This window comes from Capra hircus, chromosome 10 (genome assembly GCF_001704415.2).
Source record: "Capra hircus breed San Clemente chromosome 10, ASM170441v1, whole genome shotgun sequence".
Lineage (NCBI taxonomy): Eukaryota > Metazoa > Chordata > Mammalia > Artiodactyla > Bovidae > Capra > Capra hircus.
In genome coordinates, this window is record NC_030817.1 from 27,457,163 (window position 1) to 27,478,809 (window position 21,647).

A 21,647-nucleotide genomic window follows, 5' to 3' on the forward strand; every position below is an offset into this window, starting at 1 on the left:
TTGCCTGCTGATCATACTAAGTGCTATATGTGTGTTACCTAATATTATAATTACTGTTCTGATTATTGTTCTTTTTGTGCATCTCTTCTCTATAGAGTATGAGCCCCTTGTCTGACTTACTTATCCCTGCATTCCCAGAGAATAGCGCTGTGCTTGTCACGTAATAGATTTTTAATAATGTTTTGAAGAAGGAAGGAAGAGATTTTAAATAACAAGTGGCAGAATTTCTAAATCCTTTGCTGAAACCACTTTGACAGCTACACTATTTTTTATTTACAACAGCTTTTGGAGCTGTTTGACAGCGAAGACCCTCGGGAACGGGACTACTTAAAAACAGTCTTACACAGAATTTATGGCAAGTTTCTTGGTCTTAGAGCATTTATCCGAAAACAGATTAACAATATTTTTCTAAGGTAAGTGGAGGGAGGAGAAGCAAAGTTGATGGTTTTATAGAAGTATTAAGTAAACCTCAAATATTTGAACATAGCATACTTTTTCTTTTTTTCCTTCTCTTTCCTCTCCTCTTCTCCCCTTCCCTCCCCTTTTCTTTCCTCTCTCTTTTTAGGTTTGTTTATGAAACAGAACACTTCAATGGTGTAGCTGAACTGCTGGAAATATTAGGAAGGTAAGCACATTTTCAGCTCATTGCTAATCTCAGGTGAGTATTGTTGTGATGGTTAGGGTCAGATGGTACGGGGAGCCGCGGCCCCAGATCTTACTGTATGTACATCAGGTCTCAGTTGTGCTTATAGCATCTTTCCCAACTGACTCTACAAAACCTAGTTTTGTGTTCCCCTTCTTTCATAATTATGCATTGCTGATTATTTTGGAATGACAGAAAGAGCCAACAGTTGAATCATTATTCATCCAATCACCGTCAGACCAGTTACTCAAACAACTTTTTCTTGTCAGTTTCGTTTCTCTGCCATAATTTTTGAAAGCAGGTTTATGAGAAACTAGAGGGACATCCCTGGTGGCACAGTGGGTAGGAATCTGCCTGCCAGTGAAGGAGACATAGGTTTGATCTGGCCTGGGAAGATTTCACGTGGCGCGAGCAACTAAAGCCTGTGGGCCACAGCTCCTGAGCCCACGCTGTAGAGCCCACAGGCTGCAACTGCTGAGCCCCCATGCCACAAGTGCTGAAGCCTGCACACCCTAGAGCCTGGGTTCCGCAACAGGAGAAGCCGCCACAAAGAGAAGCCCAGGCACTGCCACCAAGAGCAGCCCCCGCTTACTGCGACTGGAGAAATCCCGCACACAGCAAGGGAGACCCAGCACAGCCAAAAACAAATAAACACATTATTTTAGAAAAATTAGAAAGATTGCCATTTTCAAAGGGTCCATGTACCAGGTGTATTTCTTGGAACGGCTGCTGCCTGGAGTAGTGAAATGAATTGGGGAGAGACAGCTGTTGTTGGGTTTCCACACACAAGGGAGTGTAATGTAGCTGGACAATGTGATTACTTAGTCTCTCCTCCTAATATGAGGAGAGAGAGAAGGTGGAGTCACTTGGTTCCCTTTAGGACTTCCCATGGGTGGGCTTTATACCCTCGGGTATTCTTCGCATGAGCAAATCTCAGGGATAGAAAGAAACTGTCTGGAAATGGAAAGGGTCATCAGTGAACCAGGTCAGCGATTATTTGGGGAAGGATAAGGGAGAAGGAAAAATACAGAGTTTTGATACAAAAGCTTTTGGGAACTATGTATCTAAGTGTAAGAGCTCAAGAGCCTTTGCTGGGAGATCAGAAGCAAATTTCTTTCTTTTAAATTCTCTTTCTACTTAGAGATATTCTTTCAAGCAACTGAGAGGACTTGAATGCCACTGGGGTGGGTTTTGGTTTGTTCTGGATCAAACGTAAACTAATTTGGATATAGCCTGATCTCATAAGAACAGCATCTCAATTTAGCTTGTTGTGGTAATAACATCACGAATTCCTGTCTCTTTTCTTCTTCCCAGTATTATCAATGGCTTTGCTTTACCTCTTAAGGCAGAACACAAACAGTTCCTGGTGAAAGTGTTGATCCCTTTACACACCGTCAGGAGTTTATCACTCTTCCACGCCCAGGTAGGATTTTGTACAACTACTTTTGGAAGCAAAATAAAGTTTGTAAACCCAGTGTTTTGTTGTTCTTGTTATTTACTTAATTTAAACAAACAAAAGGCTTGTGAAAGCTAAAAACATTCCCCAAAGCAAATAAAATGTGTATATATTTGCCTGTGTGTAGGAGAATCATGGGGATTATTGGGAATTCTTTCTTAAGTGGGAACAGCAGTTGCTTAATCATCTCATTTTACAGAGAGAACTTAGATAGCTGCCCAAGTTCATAATCATATATTCAGTGGGTTGCATGTGATAAACATGTAGATGGGCTTTTCAGATTTAGACATTTGGAGGTATGTAATCATTCTGGAATATTCTCAAATCTTTTAGCCCATCCTCATCTTGCGTTAGTCTGTCCTTGCCCCTTTTACCCCCTCTTCTAGGTTATTCACCGTTTTTTTCTCACCTCCATACAAATAACACTCTCACAAGAAAACAAATCAATCAATATTTTCACTTTAGCCTCCATTACTTTAAAAGCATGCCCTGTGTAGTCCCCCTCATTCTAATTTCCCTGCTAACACTGCCTTGCATGGTAAGCATGTCACTAGGAGGTAGATACATGATATCATGGCATTTTAGTTTTAGCATTTCAAACCTCTGACATGCCCCCTCCCTGTAATGGGAATGTTTTGAGTTTTCATAAAAATGTAACACATCTTTCACAGTAGTGTTCCTCTTTAAATGTGAAATAGTATGTTTCGAGGAAAAATTAGCCCATATGCTTCTAATTTAGAACACCATCAAAATGTTGTTTCACAAGAGTGGATTTCTTGTCCAAGAATCTTTCTGAGCCCCTTTGCTGATCTCGCCTTGAGTTTTTGAAATAGGATATCACACTTCATGATCATTAAAAAAAAATTCTTATCTTGGTGAGTTAGCATCAGATGTAGAACTCTTCGTGTTTATTCAGGGTTCTATCCATGGCAGGTACAGCCTTTTAAATCTTTCCATGAAACTATTTCAACTTGCATGTGCCATTTCAGGTGGTCAGCAATGTTTTCAGTTAAGTGCCTGCTTCTCAGATAGGACTTTTCTGGAACCACAGTAAAATCCCATATTGTTAATGTTCCAGCAAAGAGAAAAGAAACCCATGAGATGTAGCTCAAACTCTATGTAGATGAGATACTTTCAGAATATACTGGATGTGGTATTTCACCTCTGCTTTTCATTAACTGACTACTTCATGTCCCAACATTCTTTTTAAAAAAATTTCCCTGCTGCCTTATTGGTGTCAATCTTTGGCTTGAAAAAGTAGCTTCTTATTTTCCTTTATATGTATTTTATTTTTTAAATGAATTGAATGTGAAGTTATTAAAACCAGACTCTGGAAGCTTTTTAGGGCTTTTTAATAATACATCTTTGAGCCCTGAGCATATAGAATTTCTAATTTTGTCTTGTCTTTGCTTGTTTTTCCAGCTGGCATATTGTATAGTACAATTTCTGGAGAAAGATCCTTCACTCACAGAACCAGTAAGTATTTTTTCTGCAATTTTGAAAAACTTCAGAAAAACCACTTTTCATGGAGTATATAAGAAAAATGAAGTGCAATTTGTTTTTTTCCTTTTCATTTTAGGTTATTAGGGGATTAATGAAATTTTGGCCCAAAACATGTAGTCAAAAAGAGGTAAGTGTTCAGTGTCAGTGTGTTAATAGCTTACTAGAGCGCTGAGATAATAGGCATCTATAAAGAGGCATTATCTTAGCTAATCCTCACGGTAACTCAGAATAAGGCAGGACTGTAAATATTCTCATTTTACTAGTTAGGAAATTGATGTTTAGGGGTTAAGTAGCCTTCCTGGGTACGCTGAGTTTAGGTGATTAGGCCAGAGCCCTCCCCCCCGATTCCTGCACCCTGGGCCTTTATCCTGGTCTGCCCACTGCTGTCCGCTTCCTAGTGACCACCTACAGAGGATGGAGGTTTTGCTGTCACTGTTGATGGATGCTGTAGCAACCTGCCCAGATACCCACTTTAAAGCATCATGGGGGTGAGATCTTACTATGCACAATCTTAAAATATATCGCAGACCTTTAGTTTCAGCTGTTCACAAGTGGCCCTGGAAATCTCTGGTTTATAATCATTTGTACTTTTGCCAAGACCTCACTGGGCATGTGCAGTGTGAGGTTGTGGCGGAAGCGAGTCTCTTTGCGAAGTGAGCCTAGCTGGGCACCAGATCTATACCACCTTTTCTGAAAGATTAGAAACCATGTGGAAAACGGCCCGGAAACAAAGGTCAGCAGTTGGTTTTCTATTTGGAGAGTGTTTTAGAAGAAATTCAGAATGTTTCTTAACAAATGGTAAGGCTCGACTATATTTCACTTTTGATGGAAACACCCTCCTTCTCAAATCAGCTTCAGTTCGCCAAAGCCCTCCTTTACACATTTTCAGAAACTCTTTTAATTTCTTAATACCTGTTAGGTAAAATTAAACTAGCCATTGCTACCCAGATGCATCTTAAGATACGAAAAGATCATTTTTCATATTTTAATTGCATACTTAATATTTTTCTAGGCAGTCATTTCTTCAAACCTAAATAGGAAAATGGTTTTTATTTCTCTGTCAGTTTTCCATTATATTTAAAACAAGTAACTGTACTATTGATTTGGCTCCATTTTGTGATCTAAAAGCTCTGGTTTTGGAAGCACAGGGTACTGAGGCAACGAGATTCGTTGTGCTCAATAGCGAGCGAGTCTGTACGTATGTACGGGTAAGCGTGGAGAATGGGTCAGTGTGTGCTGAGGAGTTTAATGTGGCATCTGTCTGTGACTAAATCTGCTCACTGGTGTGCCTCTGACTTCGTATGTTCTGTGAACCGGTGTCTCCTAGAGGAGCACCTAGCTCATAGCACAGGGCTGTAAATGTTTGGCACATATCTGCCTGTGCTGCAGTGGACTTTGTCCATCATGCAAGAGGGCCACTCGCCCACCATTTTAAGAATGTGGAGGAGGGGAGGCAGGCCCCAGCGGGACAGTCCCGCCCCAGGCAGGGCCCTGCTGCAGCGCGTAAGTGCCCCCTGCCTTATGTAATAGATGTAGCACGTAGGGTATTTTTTCCAAAGTAAATAGAATCACATCTTCAATGCTCTAGGAAATTTGTTCTTAACAAGTACCCTCCAGTGGATTTCTTATGAAAGAAACATCTAACATAAGTTAAACTCTGATTTGTTCATGTTCAATTTTATGCATAAATTTTCACTGTATTAAAACCATGCAAAACTCTCGTTTTCCTCATTGTCCATATAGATTTTTTAATCAAGCACCTGACACTTGGTGTTTTGCGTGTTACTTCTAGGTCATGTTCCTTGGGGAGCTGGAAGAAATACTGGATGTGATTGAACCTTCGCAATTTGTTAAAATCCAAGAACCTTTGTTTAAACAAATCGCCAAGTGTGTGTCTAGCCCCCATTTTCAGGTTAGTTAAAAAGAGGGCACGAGCCAGAGTGGCTTGTACAACATGTATTATTTTGGTCAAGTTTTATTTCTGTTGGAAGAAATGTAATGGATACTAGCTACCTAATGTTGTTATTCGCTCTTTTTTCACACGATACTCATACTTTTGATAATCACCACCTTCATCTTGAACTCTTGCTACACGACATCCACTGTGACGGTGCATTTTGTCTAGTAACTTGAATTCTCATGACCACTCTGCAGGCAGGGCATTATGACTTTTACAGATGTAAACACTGACCTTCAGAGTGGTACAAGAACTTGTCTCATATAAAATGGCTGAATAAGAGGTGGACAGGTAGGGCTCCTATGGTGTGTAAGAGAATGGTGAATAAAGCTTAAGAGAAAAAAAGAATGCTGACCTTCTTTACTGTGTTAGATGTTTCACATACCTTACTCCTGAACTTCAGATTATCCTATGAGACTCCCCCACTCCACTTTCTAGATGAGAAAAAGGAAGTTCAGAAAATGATCTGTTGAAGTTCCCAAGAGGGAGTGAGGAGTCACATGGCATAGCTTCTTGTGAAAGCCTGTGACCTTCCTGTGGCACCAGTCTGCCTCCTTGTGGCCACTCTGAGAGATTACAGGGAAGGTGAGCCTGGGCAACCCTTTTCTCCACGGGGGCCAGTTAAGTTGTGCTGTGGAACCCACACTGGAGAGAAGAAGGTGGTCCAGGGTGAAATGCATTAGGGTTTCTAATTTGGCCGTCTCATCAAAGGTCCAGATCACAGACCTAGAGAATTGACTGTTTATATACTGCCTTTTGATTAGAAGAGATTGTTCAGATTGCAGTTGGCAGCGCAAAGCCCCACCGCTAGCATGATGGGCTTGATGGTAGGCTTCCCTCTGAGCTGTTATTATCTTGCATAGTTAGAGACACTGGCTGCTGTTGTTCTAATTTTTGACCTAAAGACATCTTTAGTATATCAAGTCAGTAATCTAATGAGAACCTTGCAGTTGTACCACAGATCCAAGGGGAAAAAAAAAACAAACATTCTATGAACCATCACATTCAGATGACATGACACATGTCTGGATTTCTTTGAAAATGCAGGACCCTCTGTAGATGTTTTACATATTACACATGGCCCTTGGTACTCAAAAACTTGGATTGTTTACCTTATTTTTCAGTTTTCATTATGTGTTTGGGGTAGTGGAGGGCAAAGAGCCAGAGTCTCTTTCCAAATGAGCGGTATCAGGACGACTTAGACTCAAGTGACGCTCAGAGGCATCAAAGGGAGACAGAGTGTCTTAATCCACTGGGTCTGTGTCTTGTACTTAACAAAATACCGCAGACTGGGTGGCTTATAAACAACAGAAAACTTTTCTCAGGGTCCCAGGGGCTGGCAGTCTGAAATCAGGGTGGCAGCATGTTTGGGTGAGGGCTCTCTTTTAGGTCACAGACTTCTTGTTGTATCCTCACGTAGTAGAAGGGGCTAGGGAGCTCTTGGGGGTCTCTCTGAAAAGGCGCTAATTCTATCATCTTTGGCGGTTAGGATCTCAATGTAGGAGTTTTGGAGGACACAAACATTTAGACCACAGCAGATTTCCATAGCGCTTCCCAGGTGGCACTAGTGGTAAAGAATCCACCTGTCAATGCAGGAGATGCAAGAGACATGGGTTTGATCCCTGGGTTGCGAAGATCCCTCTGGAGATGGGTATAGCAACCCACTCCAGTATTTTTGCCTAGAAAATCCTGTGGACAGAGGAGCCTGGCAGGCTACAGTCCATGGCGTCACAAAGAGTTGGACATGACTTGAGCACACATATGTCTGTGTGGCTTAAAAGATAGGAATTGCTTTCTCATAGTTCTGTAGGCTGGAAGTCTGAGATCAGAGTGCCAGCATGGTCTTCTGCTGGGAGGGTTCTTTCTGGCTTATACATCTTCTCACTGTGTCTTTGCATGGCCTTTCCTTGCTGCATGCTTGAGGAAAGAAGCAAATCTCTCGCTTCCTCTTCGTACAAGGTCACCAAGCCTATCTGATTAGGACCTCACCTGTATGACCTCATTTAACCTTAATTACCTCCTATCTCCAGATGCACTCACTCTAGAGGTTAGGGCTTCAGCAAATGAATTTTGTGCAGGGGGTGGGGACAGATTTATTAAATGTATTTAAATGAAGCATAATTTCTTAATCGGTATAAATAGAAGAAGCAACTCTTTCCCTTTCCCCATATAACTGCTCTTAGAGTTTTTAGTGTGTTTTTGGGTTTTGTTTTTTTTCTTTTGAGACTTTGGTTTACTTTAATTATTACTGTTATCTTAGATTGCTTTTTAGATTTTTTAGGCTTTCTTAAGCATTCCTTTGAATTCAGAGATTCAGTTGGTAAATGTGGCAGTCAGAAAAAAGAGATCTGAGATAGCAAGTGCATGTACATACAGCCCTAAGTCCAACTGAGTGCCTTCCTCCTGGCTTACCCAGGTCAAAGGAGGGGACCAGAAATGAACTCTGGAAGGAGTCTGGGCACTAGACTCATGTCTCAGTTTATCACTGACACGCAGTGTGACTGTAGCCAGGTTCCCCATCTCTCTGAACCCCAGTGCCCTCGTTTGTACAGTGGTACCCACTCCTTGGATGGTGATAAGGATGACACATTCTGCCTGCAGGCTGGGCATAGTCTCTGGCCAAAGGAGGTGTTTAGCAAATGTGCCTGCTCTTCAGGGATGGGCAGCTGCGCTTTCTACAGCAGCTATTGACTGAAGGCCAGCTGCATGCTGGGCCCTGTGGTTGATCTGAAGTGTGTGGGATGAAAGAGGTGAGCCAGGAAGGGAATTAAAGTGATGGGGGAAACAGCATGGCATTTAGAAGCAGGGTGAAGGTGTCTGATGCTTGTGAGCTATGTAGGGAAAATGTGGAATCAGGAGAATAAATGTGTTAAAAGGAGAATAAAAATAAGCAGGTAGCAGATCTTCTTTTTCTTTCCCAAATTGATTAACCAGTTTGGAACTTTGTGAAAGATTTTAAACCCACAAAAATGTAAAGTGTGATTAATACTTAATTTTGTACTTGTTTGAATGATACTAAAATAGTCTTAATACTTTTTTTGAAGAGGTTATAATTTTGTTTTATCTTTGTCTTTTTCTCTCTGTTAACATTTTCTTTTTCCTTTTCTCAAAGGTGGCAGAAAGGGCACTCTATTATTGGAATAATGAATACATCATGAGTTTGATAGAAGAAAACTCTAACGTCATCCTTCCCATCATGTTTTCCAGTCTTTATAGGATTTCAAAAGAACATTGGAATCCGTAGGTTTTCACAGTTTCCCTCTCCCCCTCTTGCCTCCTCCCTCCCTCCTCCCCTCCTCCTCTTCCTTCCTTCCTTCCTTCCTCCCCGCTCTTTCCCCACTCCCTCTCTCCTTTGGCCTCTCTCCCTCCTTCCATCTCTTCTGCTTGATAAAATGTCTTGTATGCATGCTGTGTATCAGATGTTGTGCGTGCTGCTGAAGATACGCGTGTGAAAAGGTAAAATGTCTACATTTTAGAAATTCACTGACTGGTTGGGGAGACCCACAAGGAAACAGATTTTTTATAAACCAGTGTTTTAAGTGTTGTTGTGTTCACGTGTCTGTTTATTTGAGGGCATCTCAACCTGTCTTTGAATATTGCTGAGATCTTCTGGGGATGCTCTGGATCAAGTCGAGAGATTTGTATTATATTGATGGGGGTGATGATGCTCATACTGAATCTTAAAAGAATTGGGCAAGTGGATGGGATGAGGGTTAGTCCATTCAGATAGTGGATTTACCCGTCACCTAAAAAGGCACAAAAGGTAAGAAGCACCTGTCGTGTTCTGAGTCCTGTGAATTTGGGAGGGCTGAAGCACATGGTCATTTGAGAAGTTTGCTGGAAGACTGGGTCAGAAAGTAGAGTAGTGCCCACGTGAGTCTTCACCAAGTAAATAATAAGGAAACACTAGAGAGCTGTAGGAAGGGAAGTGGTCTGAATTGATTTGCATTTTAGCAAGATCCATTTTTTTTACAAAGCAACTCAGTCATTATACATGTTTTGTAGAGGGAAAAAACATTCTTGAATGTTTTTTATCATCTAGTTTTATGAAAGTTAAAGCATTCTGTATTTGAATGACTTTACATGTTTCTCTGTGACATAGAAAACTGAATGTGGCATTAAAAATGAAATATAATTCAGTATTTCCATAGTATGTTTGTCTACAAGTTTTGCATACAACTGTAAAATATCATATTTCTCACTTTTCACATTTGTCAAATTTGTGACTAAAGCTTATAAAAATATAAGAGCTGGCAAACAGTTAAATCTCATTATGTAAGTAGCCTCTTGAGAGCCTAGAGTGGTTCTAGCACATGTCCTTAACCGCTCAGCAGACTGTATTTGCCTTTTCTCCATCACAGCTCCCTCACTGTCATATCTGAGAAGGTCTTTCTTTTCAACAAGAGACAGCTGAAGTTTCTCTTTTAATGAACACAGGGCAGAAGCAATACAGTAAATCCACTTATAAATGTTTTAGAAACTTCAAACCCAAGGAATGCCTTTTTCAGTGGTGTTGGAAAACACGCAAAATGGAAGAAATGTTGTATAGTTTTGCACAGGGAAGTGTTATTTAGATTCTAGTCTTAAGATACTCAGCTTGTCATGGTAGAGTCCTCACATTGCCAAGAGCTTATTCTTAGACTTGATAAGCATGGGCAGCCATTTGGCTCTTGAGCTGTTTAGTGTTCTATTCGCTGATAGCAGCCATCACCAGCTAGCCAGTTACCTTCAGCCTGTGCGTTGAGTCAGCAAGAGGACTGATGCAAATCACTACTAGAAATCACTACTGCCCAACTTACAGGGGGGGCTTGGTATCATCTTTGAATATGAATTATAGATATATAAAATTTGTTACCATAGAAACAGCCTTTGATTTTGATGAATTATGTATTTTATCACTTTAGAAATAAAATTCTATGCAAATTCAGGTCTCAAAGGTTGGTCCTGCCACAAGTGTTCATTTTTAGGGTGAAGTTGCTTTATACTTGCCTTTTTATTCATTGAAATTAACAAGTGCCCATAGGCAAGTCTATTCTGGGTACCAGTGATTAGAAGGGCAAAATTAGATTTTCTTTTTCTAATCCTGCCAACCCCTCAGAAAGATCTCTTGTCTAAAGAATGTAGCTCTCTTCATGTGGAAATGAATTGTAGGTCATTTCTAGTTCCAACTAAGAAAGGGATGGCGACTAGGCAGTGTGAGCAGCTCACTCAGGTAAAGGTTGTACATCCATTTGCTTCGAGCAGCAACCCGTTACATAGGACTGACCAGCATGTTCCTTTCTCTCTCTGCTTCCAGGGCTATTGTGGCGTTAGTGTACAATGTGTTGAAGGCGTTTATGGAAATGAACAGCACCATGTTTGATGAGCTGACAGCCACATACAAGTCAGATCGTCAGCGGTAACTTTTTAAAGCTTTTTTGTCAGCTCTGCATAAAACTATTGAGTTCTTTCTTTGCTCTTTGCTGAATTTGCCTCTTTGTACCTGAAATCCTAAGCAGCACAATTTTATTTATTTCCATATTCATTTTTGCATATGCATTAGCTGTGTCTTTATTAGTGTGCCACTGGGTAACAAAGTGTCATTTTGGTAAAGGCTGCTTTCCTCCTTTCCTTCCCTAATGTTTCTCTTCTGTGTCCAGGTTAGAAGCCTGCCTCATAACTGGTATTTCAGGCCCACATAAGGGGATCATCAGGTTGATAGCCATCTGGATTCACTCCCATTCTGAACTAGAATGGGGCTGATTTGTCCTTCACTCCAGCAGCTTCCCTGGTGGCTCAGAGGTTAAAGTGTCTGCCTGGAATGCGGGAGACCCGGGTTCAATCCCTGGATCGAGAAGATCCCCTGGAGAAGGAAATGGCAACCCTCTCCAGTACTCTTGCCTGGAGAATCCCATGGAGGGAGGAGCCTGGTGGGCTACCGCCCATGGGGTCACAAAGAGTCGGACACGACTGAGCGACAAACTACTAACTACTACCAAGAGCAAGAGAGATGGGGCATGGGTTTTTCTTTAGCTCTTTGACCTAGAACTTAACTTTCTATACTAGAACTCAGCACATTCCCGTGATTTAGAGGGCAGTGCAAAGAACAAGGAGATAAAGAGTATTATGCAAATCTTGATACATTTAAGGTCAAAAGGGAGCAGAAACCAGTTGAACTCATAGTAAATGCTTCTGGTTTCATGGATCTTTCTTGATTTTATTTACGTGATTCTTCAATTTTGTTATTTCTCGTTCAGTATATTCACCTTTCCAAAAGATGTGTCTTAGTCTTTGTGGGCTGCTATACCACATTATAGGTATCTTGTGGGTAGCTTCCAAACAACACAAATGTTCTGGAATCCAGAAACCCAAGAGCATGGCGCCACCATAGTTGGATGAAGGCCCTCTTTCTGATTCAGATCTGGTACCTTCTCACTGTGTCTTTGCAAGGTGGATGGGGCAAGGGGTCTCTGTGGGGTCTCTTTTATAAGAGCACTAATCCCATTCATGAGGGCTCCACCCTCATGACCTAATCACCCCCAAAGGCCCCACCTACTAATACCATCACCTTTGGGGTTTAGGATGTCAACATGTGAATTTGGGGGGCACACAAATATTCAGACCCGACTTGATGTACTTGGAGAGGTTGAGGAAAGTCTGGAGAGCTAGTTAGTAGTTGAACCGCTGGGTTGACTTTTCTCATCCAGAAGAAAATGTCAGCTTTGTGTATATTATAAAACCATAGACTTTCAAGGATCCCAGTGTTCATACTCAGGACCTGGCTAAACCTCCTGAGAAAAACTGTCTGTGGTTCCCTTGCACCTTTTCCTGGCTTTTAATATGTTACTTGGATTTTAGATAAAAGCAATGAAGGGAAAGGTTTGGTGGCAGGGGACAGAGGATCATCATAGTGATTTTTAAAAAAATTACCAGAGCAACTTTATGGAATACGAAAAGTATTTAATAATAGAAGAGACTTGAGTTCTTTTTTAATACCACGTTGAGGTAAAAATCAGTTATTGGATATGTTGTACCAGACTTAACTGTTAATTTACTATATTTGTAGTTGTTTCAAATCATTAAATTTATAATAACCCTCCATGTTTCAAACTTAAAATCTTTAAAAAATGTTATTTAAGTGAAGGAAGTACAGGGCAAATTTTCATACTGTGATATACCAGTAAGGAGTGCATTGTACATAAAATCCTTCTTTTTATAGTAACAAAAACCCATTTTTATTTTCCTAGTTGAATAAGAATTAAATCTGTAGAAATCCATTAAGACTACTGAAGACCTATTTCTAAAATATTCAAATCATTTGAATTAATTTCATTCATTTTTATTGAATTGCAAAACTGTTTTATGATCATTTATCATTTAAACTAAATAGGTCAGACTCTTGGAAAAGATAATTAAGTGCAAATAAACACTATGAAGCTGACTATGACAGTCTGGTGTTTTAAAGTGATTTATAGTTAGTGGACTTTCTTTATGACAGAAGGATTATTCAAAAACTAGTATTTCGTCTAATGAGCAATACAAGAGTATACTTAGTAGATGGATATACTAGTTTTTCCGTGGATATAGGAGGAGAAAAAGAGACTAAAGAGATTTATTTGGTATTGTCTGACAAGAGCTTCTCTGGTGGCTCAGATGGTAAAGAATCTGCCTGCAGTGTGGGAGACCTGGGTTCGATCCTTGGGTTGGGAGGAGTCCCCTGGCGGAGGGAATGGCAACCCACTCCAGTATTCCTAGCTGGAGAATCCCCATGGACAGAGGAGCCTGGTGGGCTACAGTGAGTGCATGGGTCACAAAGAGTCCCAACGAGAAATGAAAAGATTTATTTCTAGAAGGCAAGAAGTTAGTAACTGTTGCAGTTCAGATCAACATTTTCTAAAGTATTACAAATCTGAAAATGGTGGGTGGAATAAGTAACTAACACTGACGGATACATGTGTCAACATTAGTGCTCTGTGAAATTGTAACAGGGAGTTTGACATTATCCCTAGTATGACAGCGTAGTGAAGTTTTAAACTGCCACCTACAGGGAGAGAGAAAAGTGGGAAAGAATAGGGGTGACAGAAGCTATATCGGAAATATTTAGGGTTTTTGAAGATAAAGCTGTCAGTATAAAAGATGTATGATAACTCAGCAAAAAGTTTACCTAGAAGAAAAGCCCCATAGGGTAGACTGCATTGATTGCTATACAACTCTTGATCAAAGACTGGTGAAATGCCTCAGTAACAAGATTATGAATGTTTAATCATGTCCGCTCTTCATTTAAACTGCAAATTAGGGCGATAAGAACCTAACATATATTGAAGCTGTTTTTTAGTTGAATAAAGTCTCTAAAGCCCTTGCTTACTATCTTCCTCCTCTTCCAAGTAAAAAGATCAATATGCATTGAAACTCAGCAGGATCAGCAGAATTTACTTTCAAATCAGTATTCTATGATAACATTTATTTAGACCTAATGTTGGGCTTCCCTGGGAGTCCATTGTTTAAGAATCTGCCTTGCAGTGCAAGGGAAACCTGTTTGATCCCTGGTCCGGGAAGAGCCCGCATCCTGCAGAGCAACTACGCCCATGTGCCATAGCTGCTGAGCCAGCCCTCTAGAGCCCGAATCACAGTGACTGAACCCACGCGCTGAATCTGCTGAAGCCCAGGTGCCTGGAGCCTGTGCTCTGCAACAGGAGAAGCCACTGTGCTGGGAAGCCTGTTCCACCACAACCAAGAGCAGCCCCCGCTCACCACGGCCAGAGAAAAGCCTGCGCGGCAGCGAGGGCCCAGCGCAGCCAATAATAAATAGACAATGAATCTTTAGACAGACCTGCTGTTAATCCCTAGATTGTACTGAGAAACCAAAAGTGATAATTTACCAAACAGCTTTGCTTTGCAGTTAGATAGATATCTAGGATCCATAATGGTTGGAGAATTATTGCCCTATAAATAAAACTTTTCAGGGTCAAAGTTACCAAGTAGGTAATTGTTTGAAAAACTGTTATGCCTACTAAAATTCATATTGTATCAAGTGTATTTGAGCCAGTTAAAACTAGTTGCAGTGAACGGCTTAAATTGCCAAAATACTAATTATAAAATGATGGAAAGGGGATGTAAAAGTCTTTAGATATTTCTAGAGGTATTTTGGTGGGGGGGATGAAGATTAATTTCTGTTGCTGTAGACAATCTACAATTTAAAAAAATTGGTAATGACTTAAAAAATATAAGGCAGTGGAATTATATATACATTTCACTTATGTGAATTTCCTTCCCTGAATAAATATACTGTACTACAGTGAAGTACAAAAGTCTTGCTAAGTGAAGTCAAATTCTTCCCAAGTGAAGTAGAGCCACTGTTTTTAGGAATTATCTGAATTTATGGATTCACAAATATTATCAGGTGTGCAGTTTACTGGTTCATCACAACATGAAGAAACTAGGGACAGTGTAGTGAGTTATTTTTAATAAATATGAATTTATAGTGTTCCCATGGGTTGCTTACTTACTACTTCATTGATATTAAAGTTAACATCTTTTCTTTTATAAAAGTATGGTAATCTAAAAATGTCCTTGGCAAAATAAAATTCATTTACCCTATTTTGAACATCTAGTTTTTGGGAAAATTTTAACCAAACAGTGAAATCTGAAGTCTGTAAGTCACAAATTGATATTGAGCCAAATTCGAAGGCTTGGAACATTAAAAATTTAATAACTGATAATACTACCAAAGTTCTGTTGAGAATTAAAACTGAAATTATAGAAGAAAGGATGTTTAATTTTATATATAGGTATAAAATTCATAATTTGGTTTCTGTGGTTTGATATTTTTAAGAACAAGATTCTGCTAAAGACTTTACATACATATAATGTAGAAAAAATGGACTGTAATTAAAGAGGAAGTATGTTTTCTTGACTTACTACATTCTCTATATCAGTGTCATCTCTAGCAACCCATTTGAGAAACTATTCAGAGAGAAAAAAAAATCAGATTTGAACTAGACCCAAAGTAAACATGCCATTGGATTTAGGGTAACAGATACTTATAAATGTTGGTCATTTTTTTTTTTCTTGGTATTTTGAAGTTAATCTTCCTTATTAAGCTAAGTGTAAAGGAATATTAATGTGAAATGAGATCTTAAAATATTCTTGTCATTTCCTACTCTATGTTGTTTCTACATATGTGTCAAGGAAAAAAAAAAAGAGCAGAAAACCCAAAAGATGAAACACCTACAAGTTTAATACCAGAGTTTTCAGAGATATTTAAAAGACTGGGTTAAAGTATGTCCAAGGGGCAGTTATAGTTGGATAATCTTTTTAAACTTTCTCAGTTGTTTACCTTATATTCTATTTTTTTTTTTCCCCTAGTGAGAAAAAGAAAGAAAAGGAACGTGAAGAATTGTGGAAAAAACTGGAGGATCTGGAGTTAAAGAGAGGTCTTAGACGTGATGGGATAATTCCAACTTAACGAAAATAACGACAACAACATTACTAACCTGTGGAGTCACACATTTATGTAGTAGAAGATGGAGCAACAGTTTTCTGTATTGTGCAACTTTACAGTAGATTTCACATTTGTTTCATTATTACAACAGCACTGTATATACCTGTCTCTAAGTAAAGGAAAAAAAAAAAAAGGACTTCAATCCAAAGTTTGGACAGTAGATGGACTTCTCAGAACTTGGCAAACGTAATTATTGTTCTAACCCTCTTTTAAAAAAAAAAAGCAGTCTTCAGAGGTCTGTTGATGAAATTGCTATATTAAAATTCCATTATTGGGAGTTCCTTATTTATCATTAGCAGAGAGTATGAAACAATTTTCAAATGTGAACAATCTTAAATTTAGCTTGTCTTTCTGCTAAGCTGTTAAATGTATTTATAGTAAAGGAAGGAAAAAAAAAAAGACTGTCATTTCCTTATAAGTTTGTATAACATCCTCCTCTGGATAACTTGACTGTAATTTGACATCTTTTCCTTTTGCACATCTTCATGAGTTGAATGTGGAATGGGGCTATGAATTATAAAGGTCCCGTGTTAAAAGGTTTGTTTACTGGAATGAACATCTTTCCAGTAACCAGGTAGTCCTGGTACTCCTTTAGTTTTAAAGTCAGGAGTAAAAGAGAACAGGTGATAAACATAGTAGGGAAGGGAATTTTGGATTCATGCCTGAGTTTATGGTGAATCCAGATCAATGTCTTGAATCCTTTGAAAACAGGCGCTGGGACAAGCTAGGGTTCAGTACCTGACCAGTATTAGTTATGTACATCATTGAACACACAAACCAGAGATGTTTTAAAAATGTCAGAAGACATCCTTTCGGACCATTTGGAAATAAAGACAAACACTGAACAGTGCAGCCATGAAATTGATTGCCAGGATTGTGAATCTAATTGGGAATAGAGTTGAGCAAACAGCTTGGACTGTTTGGAGTTGTTGCCTTACTTTTTAATATGTATTTATAAAGTATTCCAGCAAAAAGAGGATGTAGCCTCTGGGGAAAACAAACAAACATATTACAGTGTTTTTTTGTAGATTCTCGTTCTGTATCCCATCACAGCGCCAGCCCTGTTTTTAGCCAGAAAGGATTCAGGATAAACATTATTATGCATTCTGAATTGGATGCGTATTCCTAACTACTGTATTTGTTACCAAAAGTGGTTCTACAAATGCTACTGAAAAAATCTGGAAATTCCTAATGTCCTGAGTGTTAATAATAAAGTTTAAAAATGCTTTTATATCAAAGGTGCATTGTGACCAAATTGTTTAAGAAAACAAAAAAAAGAAAACCACAAAATCTAGGGCTGTATTATAGATATATCTTACTGGCTCTCTGCTTTGTATTTGAAAGAGGAATCTTACATCTTGGGGAGTTAAAATGCTGATAAAACTTGTGTACATTGTGTACGTAACCTAATGCAGTTGCATTATCATGTACTGAAAGATATGTGTTTTGGGATTTATTTCCAGGATGCTTTTGCTTGTTATGGACATGGCAGCAGTGAGTTGATAATCCTAAACCATCCCTTCCAGCAGTATTCGTGATATGGAGCTGATTCTGCGTTCATGTGTTGAATTGTGATAGTAACAAACAGGAACATATGAACTGTTGTTGCTCTTAATAGAAATATGGTATCAATATGGGCTTGTATATTTTATTCCTTCCATTTAAAATATAAGATAGAATATGCAGTTTATTCTTTATAAGAAAAAAGGAAAAAAAAAGAAGCCACTGACCTTTCTCCCCTATCAAGTGTTTCAGGATTATCAGGTCACAGTTTGTGCATAAAAAGTCAGCCAATTATGGACATTGTCATCTCAATACCTTTGTAAAACAAAAACAAAACTTGGCATTGTTAATTCTGAAAAAGAAACAGCAGTAAAAAAGTCATATGCAATATCAAACACAACATGGTTTAGTGGAATTAATAGATTTTCTTTTTTTTTAAAAGAACTTTAATGGGGATTCAATGTAAAGCTGGCAGAGGCTGCCAAAGATGAAAGAATTTACTTTAAAAGTGCTGGAGCAAAGGTGCAAGTTCAAATGCTAAAGATAAAAATAAATTTGTAACAAACCATCTCCTTCAGCCCTTTTGATTTTAGCCCATGAGTTTTGACTTTGCTTTATATTTAATTTTGACAGTATGAACTTTTGTTTGCTATCAAGGTCACAGGTTTATGAACTATATCTCTGCCCGTTAGAATGAAACGCAGTCATTTGAAATAAGAAAGACCAGGATTCTTTATTGCACCTTACCCTGTCCTCAGAGTTAAGGTGAAAGCTGTCCCGATACCCGTGATGTCAATTTCGTATGTTGAGCATTCCAAACTGAGAAGAATAAAGCCAAATTTTAGACATATTTAAAGAAGCTATTATAGATATATGTCTAAAATTCATTGGGCAACTTCTGAGAAGAAACACTGTCTTTTCTATTTTAACCAGAAGTGACAATGTGACATCTGTCATGTTGTATCCAGTGACGCAGAGTAACTGAGGTAACCTGACTGTTGCACTATGTGACATATTTAAGGACGTACTTGCTGCATTTGCAGCAGCCCTCTCTCTTTGTCCTTTCCCACATTTCTGCTGTTGCTGCAACTCGAGTTAATTGTGACAAATGCATCTCTGTGTTATAGTTTGTTTGCTTCCTAATTTCCAGAACTATATATAAATATATTTTTAAAATAGCAAATATTGTAGTTAGTGAGTGATGATCACTCCAACCTTATCCCTACCATATTGGTTTCAGGGGTAGGATTAAGAGTGTCTTTGGAAGAAAAACAAAAAATGAAAACAAAACCCTGTGGTTTAGAAGGATGCTGAGGCCTTAGGCTGTGGGCCTAGAACAACCATGTGCGTGAACTGACCCATCTCACTTTGAATCCAGCATGCATTCCTTTTCTCACTGTGCAAGTGTCCCCAGTTTTCCCTCAGTGTTTAGTTTTCGTCCTTTGAAATTTTATTATATTTTGCTCTCCCTAACATGTTTTTTATAAAATAAAATAAAAAATAAAAAAAGTGAGATATAAGTACTACCCTCAATGCCTCTGGATACTCGCAAGCAGGGTTATACTCCTTCATCTTGGGCTCACTTGCCTAAATGGAAGGGTTTAATTTATTTTGTACCTCCTTCTATGCGTGGGACAGTCCAGGGTGCGGAGCCAGGAACTGCTTATAATTGCACCTGCTATACTTAAATGTATAGCCCTAGGCTCAATCACACTATGGAAAGAAAAAAAAAAGTATATTTAGAGCTTTAAAAGCTTTTTTATTTTTTTGTCGGGACTGGGGGGTGGTGGGTGGGAAAGGGAAGATGTATGTATGTTATTGGCATTTTTAAGTGTTCAGAGGTGGGTTTTTTTTCCCCCCTTTCTGTTTTGTTTTTTTTTTCCCTTCAATTGAATGCACTGACCTGGCCCAAGAAATAAAGAGATTCTCTCTTTTGATGCTATTACCGATGTTATGACAAATGACAGTCACCTAGAACCAAAAAGGTGGCACCAGACATGATCAGTGATATTTTATTTGCACATCAATATTTTTATTTTTATATTCTGGCTCAGCTGCTTCTCTAAGTGGAGTTAAGGAATGAGCCACAAAGAATTTTTGTAGTAGCTATATTGGGAACGCATTTTATATTTCTCAGTGTTTAATTTTGAAACTCGAAAAGGATGGTGCATCTTGAGAGAAAGCTGAGCAAATCTTAATCTAGCGGAATGTTAATTTGTGCTGCTTATTGTGCACGACTGCAGCAGTAGCATCTCTCTTGGAAATAAACATCCCAGATTATGACGTCTGTGAATATAGGTTTCCTTTTCTACTCTTTCCCTTCCCTCCCCCGTCTTTCCTTCTTTCCCTTCTCTTTTCTTTACGTTTTTGGAAATCACTTATTGTATATAAGTTGTAATCCAGACCTCATGTATCAATGGGGAACTTTCAAATATAAATATTACCAATACATTTTCTGGTGGTTGTCTGATTTTTGATTGAGGTATAATGAGAATGACATGTCCATTGCTTTTGGTTTGAGGATTTCGCTTTAGCTTCATACATCTTTCGGTATTTTAGTATTTCATTGTTTTAGCAGGAGAGGGCAGCAAAAGTTCATTTTCCCTGTTAGAAATGCTGTGGTTCATGACTGGTTTTAAATTTAGTTGTGTGTGTGTTTTTTTAAACAGCATCTGTTTGTGGGTAGAGGTAAAAAAATGAAACATTTTTGATATGAAAATTTGCATATGAAAATTATAGGCTGATTCAACCAGACAGTGAAGACTTCTGATCCACATGAAATTTAAAAGGCCACAAAAGAATCTTCTGGCACTAGCTAAAATATGCTATTTCCTTTTCAAACAACAAAATGCAAGCTGAATCTTAAAACAACACTTGGAGTTTAAAATGTCTTTCGTTGGAAATGATTTACTTTCTTCAGAGTGGTAACAGAAACAAAAATGAAGGTACTCCCAAAGGAAAATGTAACCTTCCCCTTTGACAGATGTGTGAGAGGTCCTGTACTGTGGGTGCGTCCTAATAAAGAAGCAGTGAAGAGTTCTCAGGCGCCTGGCTATGTGTGTTTGTTCATCTGTTTCTGACCTCTGTGACCTTTCTGAACCATACAAATAGTAGATTTGATCAATATAAATGTGAGACAGGTTGGTATGTTCAGGCTTTCAACTTGAGAAAATCAGTTTGTAATTAGGGTGGGCTTCAGGGTCTATTGCTGGATATGCCCAAAACTTGGTGGCAAAATTGAAGTTGTTTATTTTGTTCACAAATGTACGATGTGGGCGGGACTTGGCAAGAATTCTTGTCTTTGCTATTCAAGTGTCAGCTTGGGTTTATCAAGGGGGACAGGAGCTCTCCCTACCAACATGGCTCACTGGCATGGCTGGCCAGTTGGTGCTGGCTGTTGACTTGGGGTTCAGCCAGAGACCTCAGTTCTTCTTGACACAGACCTCTGTATGGGGGTGCCTTCCTTTACTTCCTCAAAGTATGAAAACTAGGAATGAGCGTTTTAATCGACAGGAGGTGGATACTGCCAATTCTTTAAAACCTGGGCCCAGAAACTGTCACAGCATGATTTCTGTCATATTCTGTTGCTCAGTGACAAAGTCTGCTCAGATACAAGTGCAGTGGATGTGGGCCCTATCGCTATGTGATGAGAGGAATGTCATCTGTAGCCAGCCATGGGATACTTTCCTTGTAAAGCATTTGATTTAGGTGTGGTTTACTCTCTGGCTAATTAGACTTGGAACCATGTAGAGGTAACTAGTTAATGTTTCATGTTCAGTTAAACTAAGTTGGGAGGGGGAAAAAATCCTTGTACATTCAGTAGTTTTCTGTTTCAAAGCATGACAATTTTACATCTGAAGATCACCTTGGTAAGTCACTTACCAAGAAGAAACTTGTAACAAACAATTTTAGGGTTCATAGAAATATGAGTTGATTTCCATGGAATATCTAACCTTTTCTATAACATTGCTTTCTGTCTGATAATGAAGCAAAATAAATGTATGATCCAGGTTTTGTTTGTTTTAGCCAAGACTATGGAAAAGTATGGAATAGTTGACCAAGACTATGGGATTAGGGGAATTAAAATTTGCTTGTTTCTGATTAT

The 21,647-nt window shown here is 39.0% G+C and overlaps 1 protein-coding gene across 2 annotated transcripts in view; it reads left to right on the forward strand.

The window, feature by feature from the left end:
* PPP2R5E (protein phosphatase 2 regulatory subunit B'epsilon) overlaps positions 1-20,581 on the forward strand; it is a 156,721-nt gene extending 136,140 nt beyond the window's left edge. For both annotated transcript variants that reach the window (XM_005685955.3, XM_018054081.1), the window contains exons 6-14: positions 283-413; positions 566-625; positions 1,958-2,066; positions 3,522-3,575; positions 3,679-3,729; positions 5,395-5,514; positions 8,672-8,799; positions 10,856-10,957; positions 15,904-20,581. In XM_005685955.3, the coding sequence (XP_005686012.1) occupies positions 283-413; positions 566-625; positions 1,958-2,066; positions 3,522-3,575; positions 3,679-3,729; positions 5,395-5,514; positions 8,672-8,799; positions 10,856-10,957; positions 15,904-16,003 (855 nt within the window). In that variant the 3' untranslated portion in view covers positions 16,004-20,581. The remainder of the gene's footprint in view (positions 1-282; positions 414-565; positions 626-1,957; positions 2,067-3,521; positions 3,576-3,678; positions 3,730-5,394; positions 5,515-8,671; positions 8,800-10,855; positions 10,958-15,903) is intronic.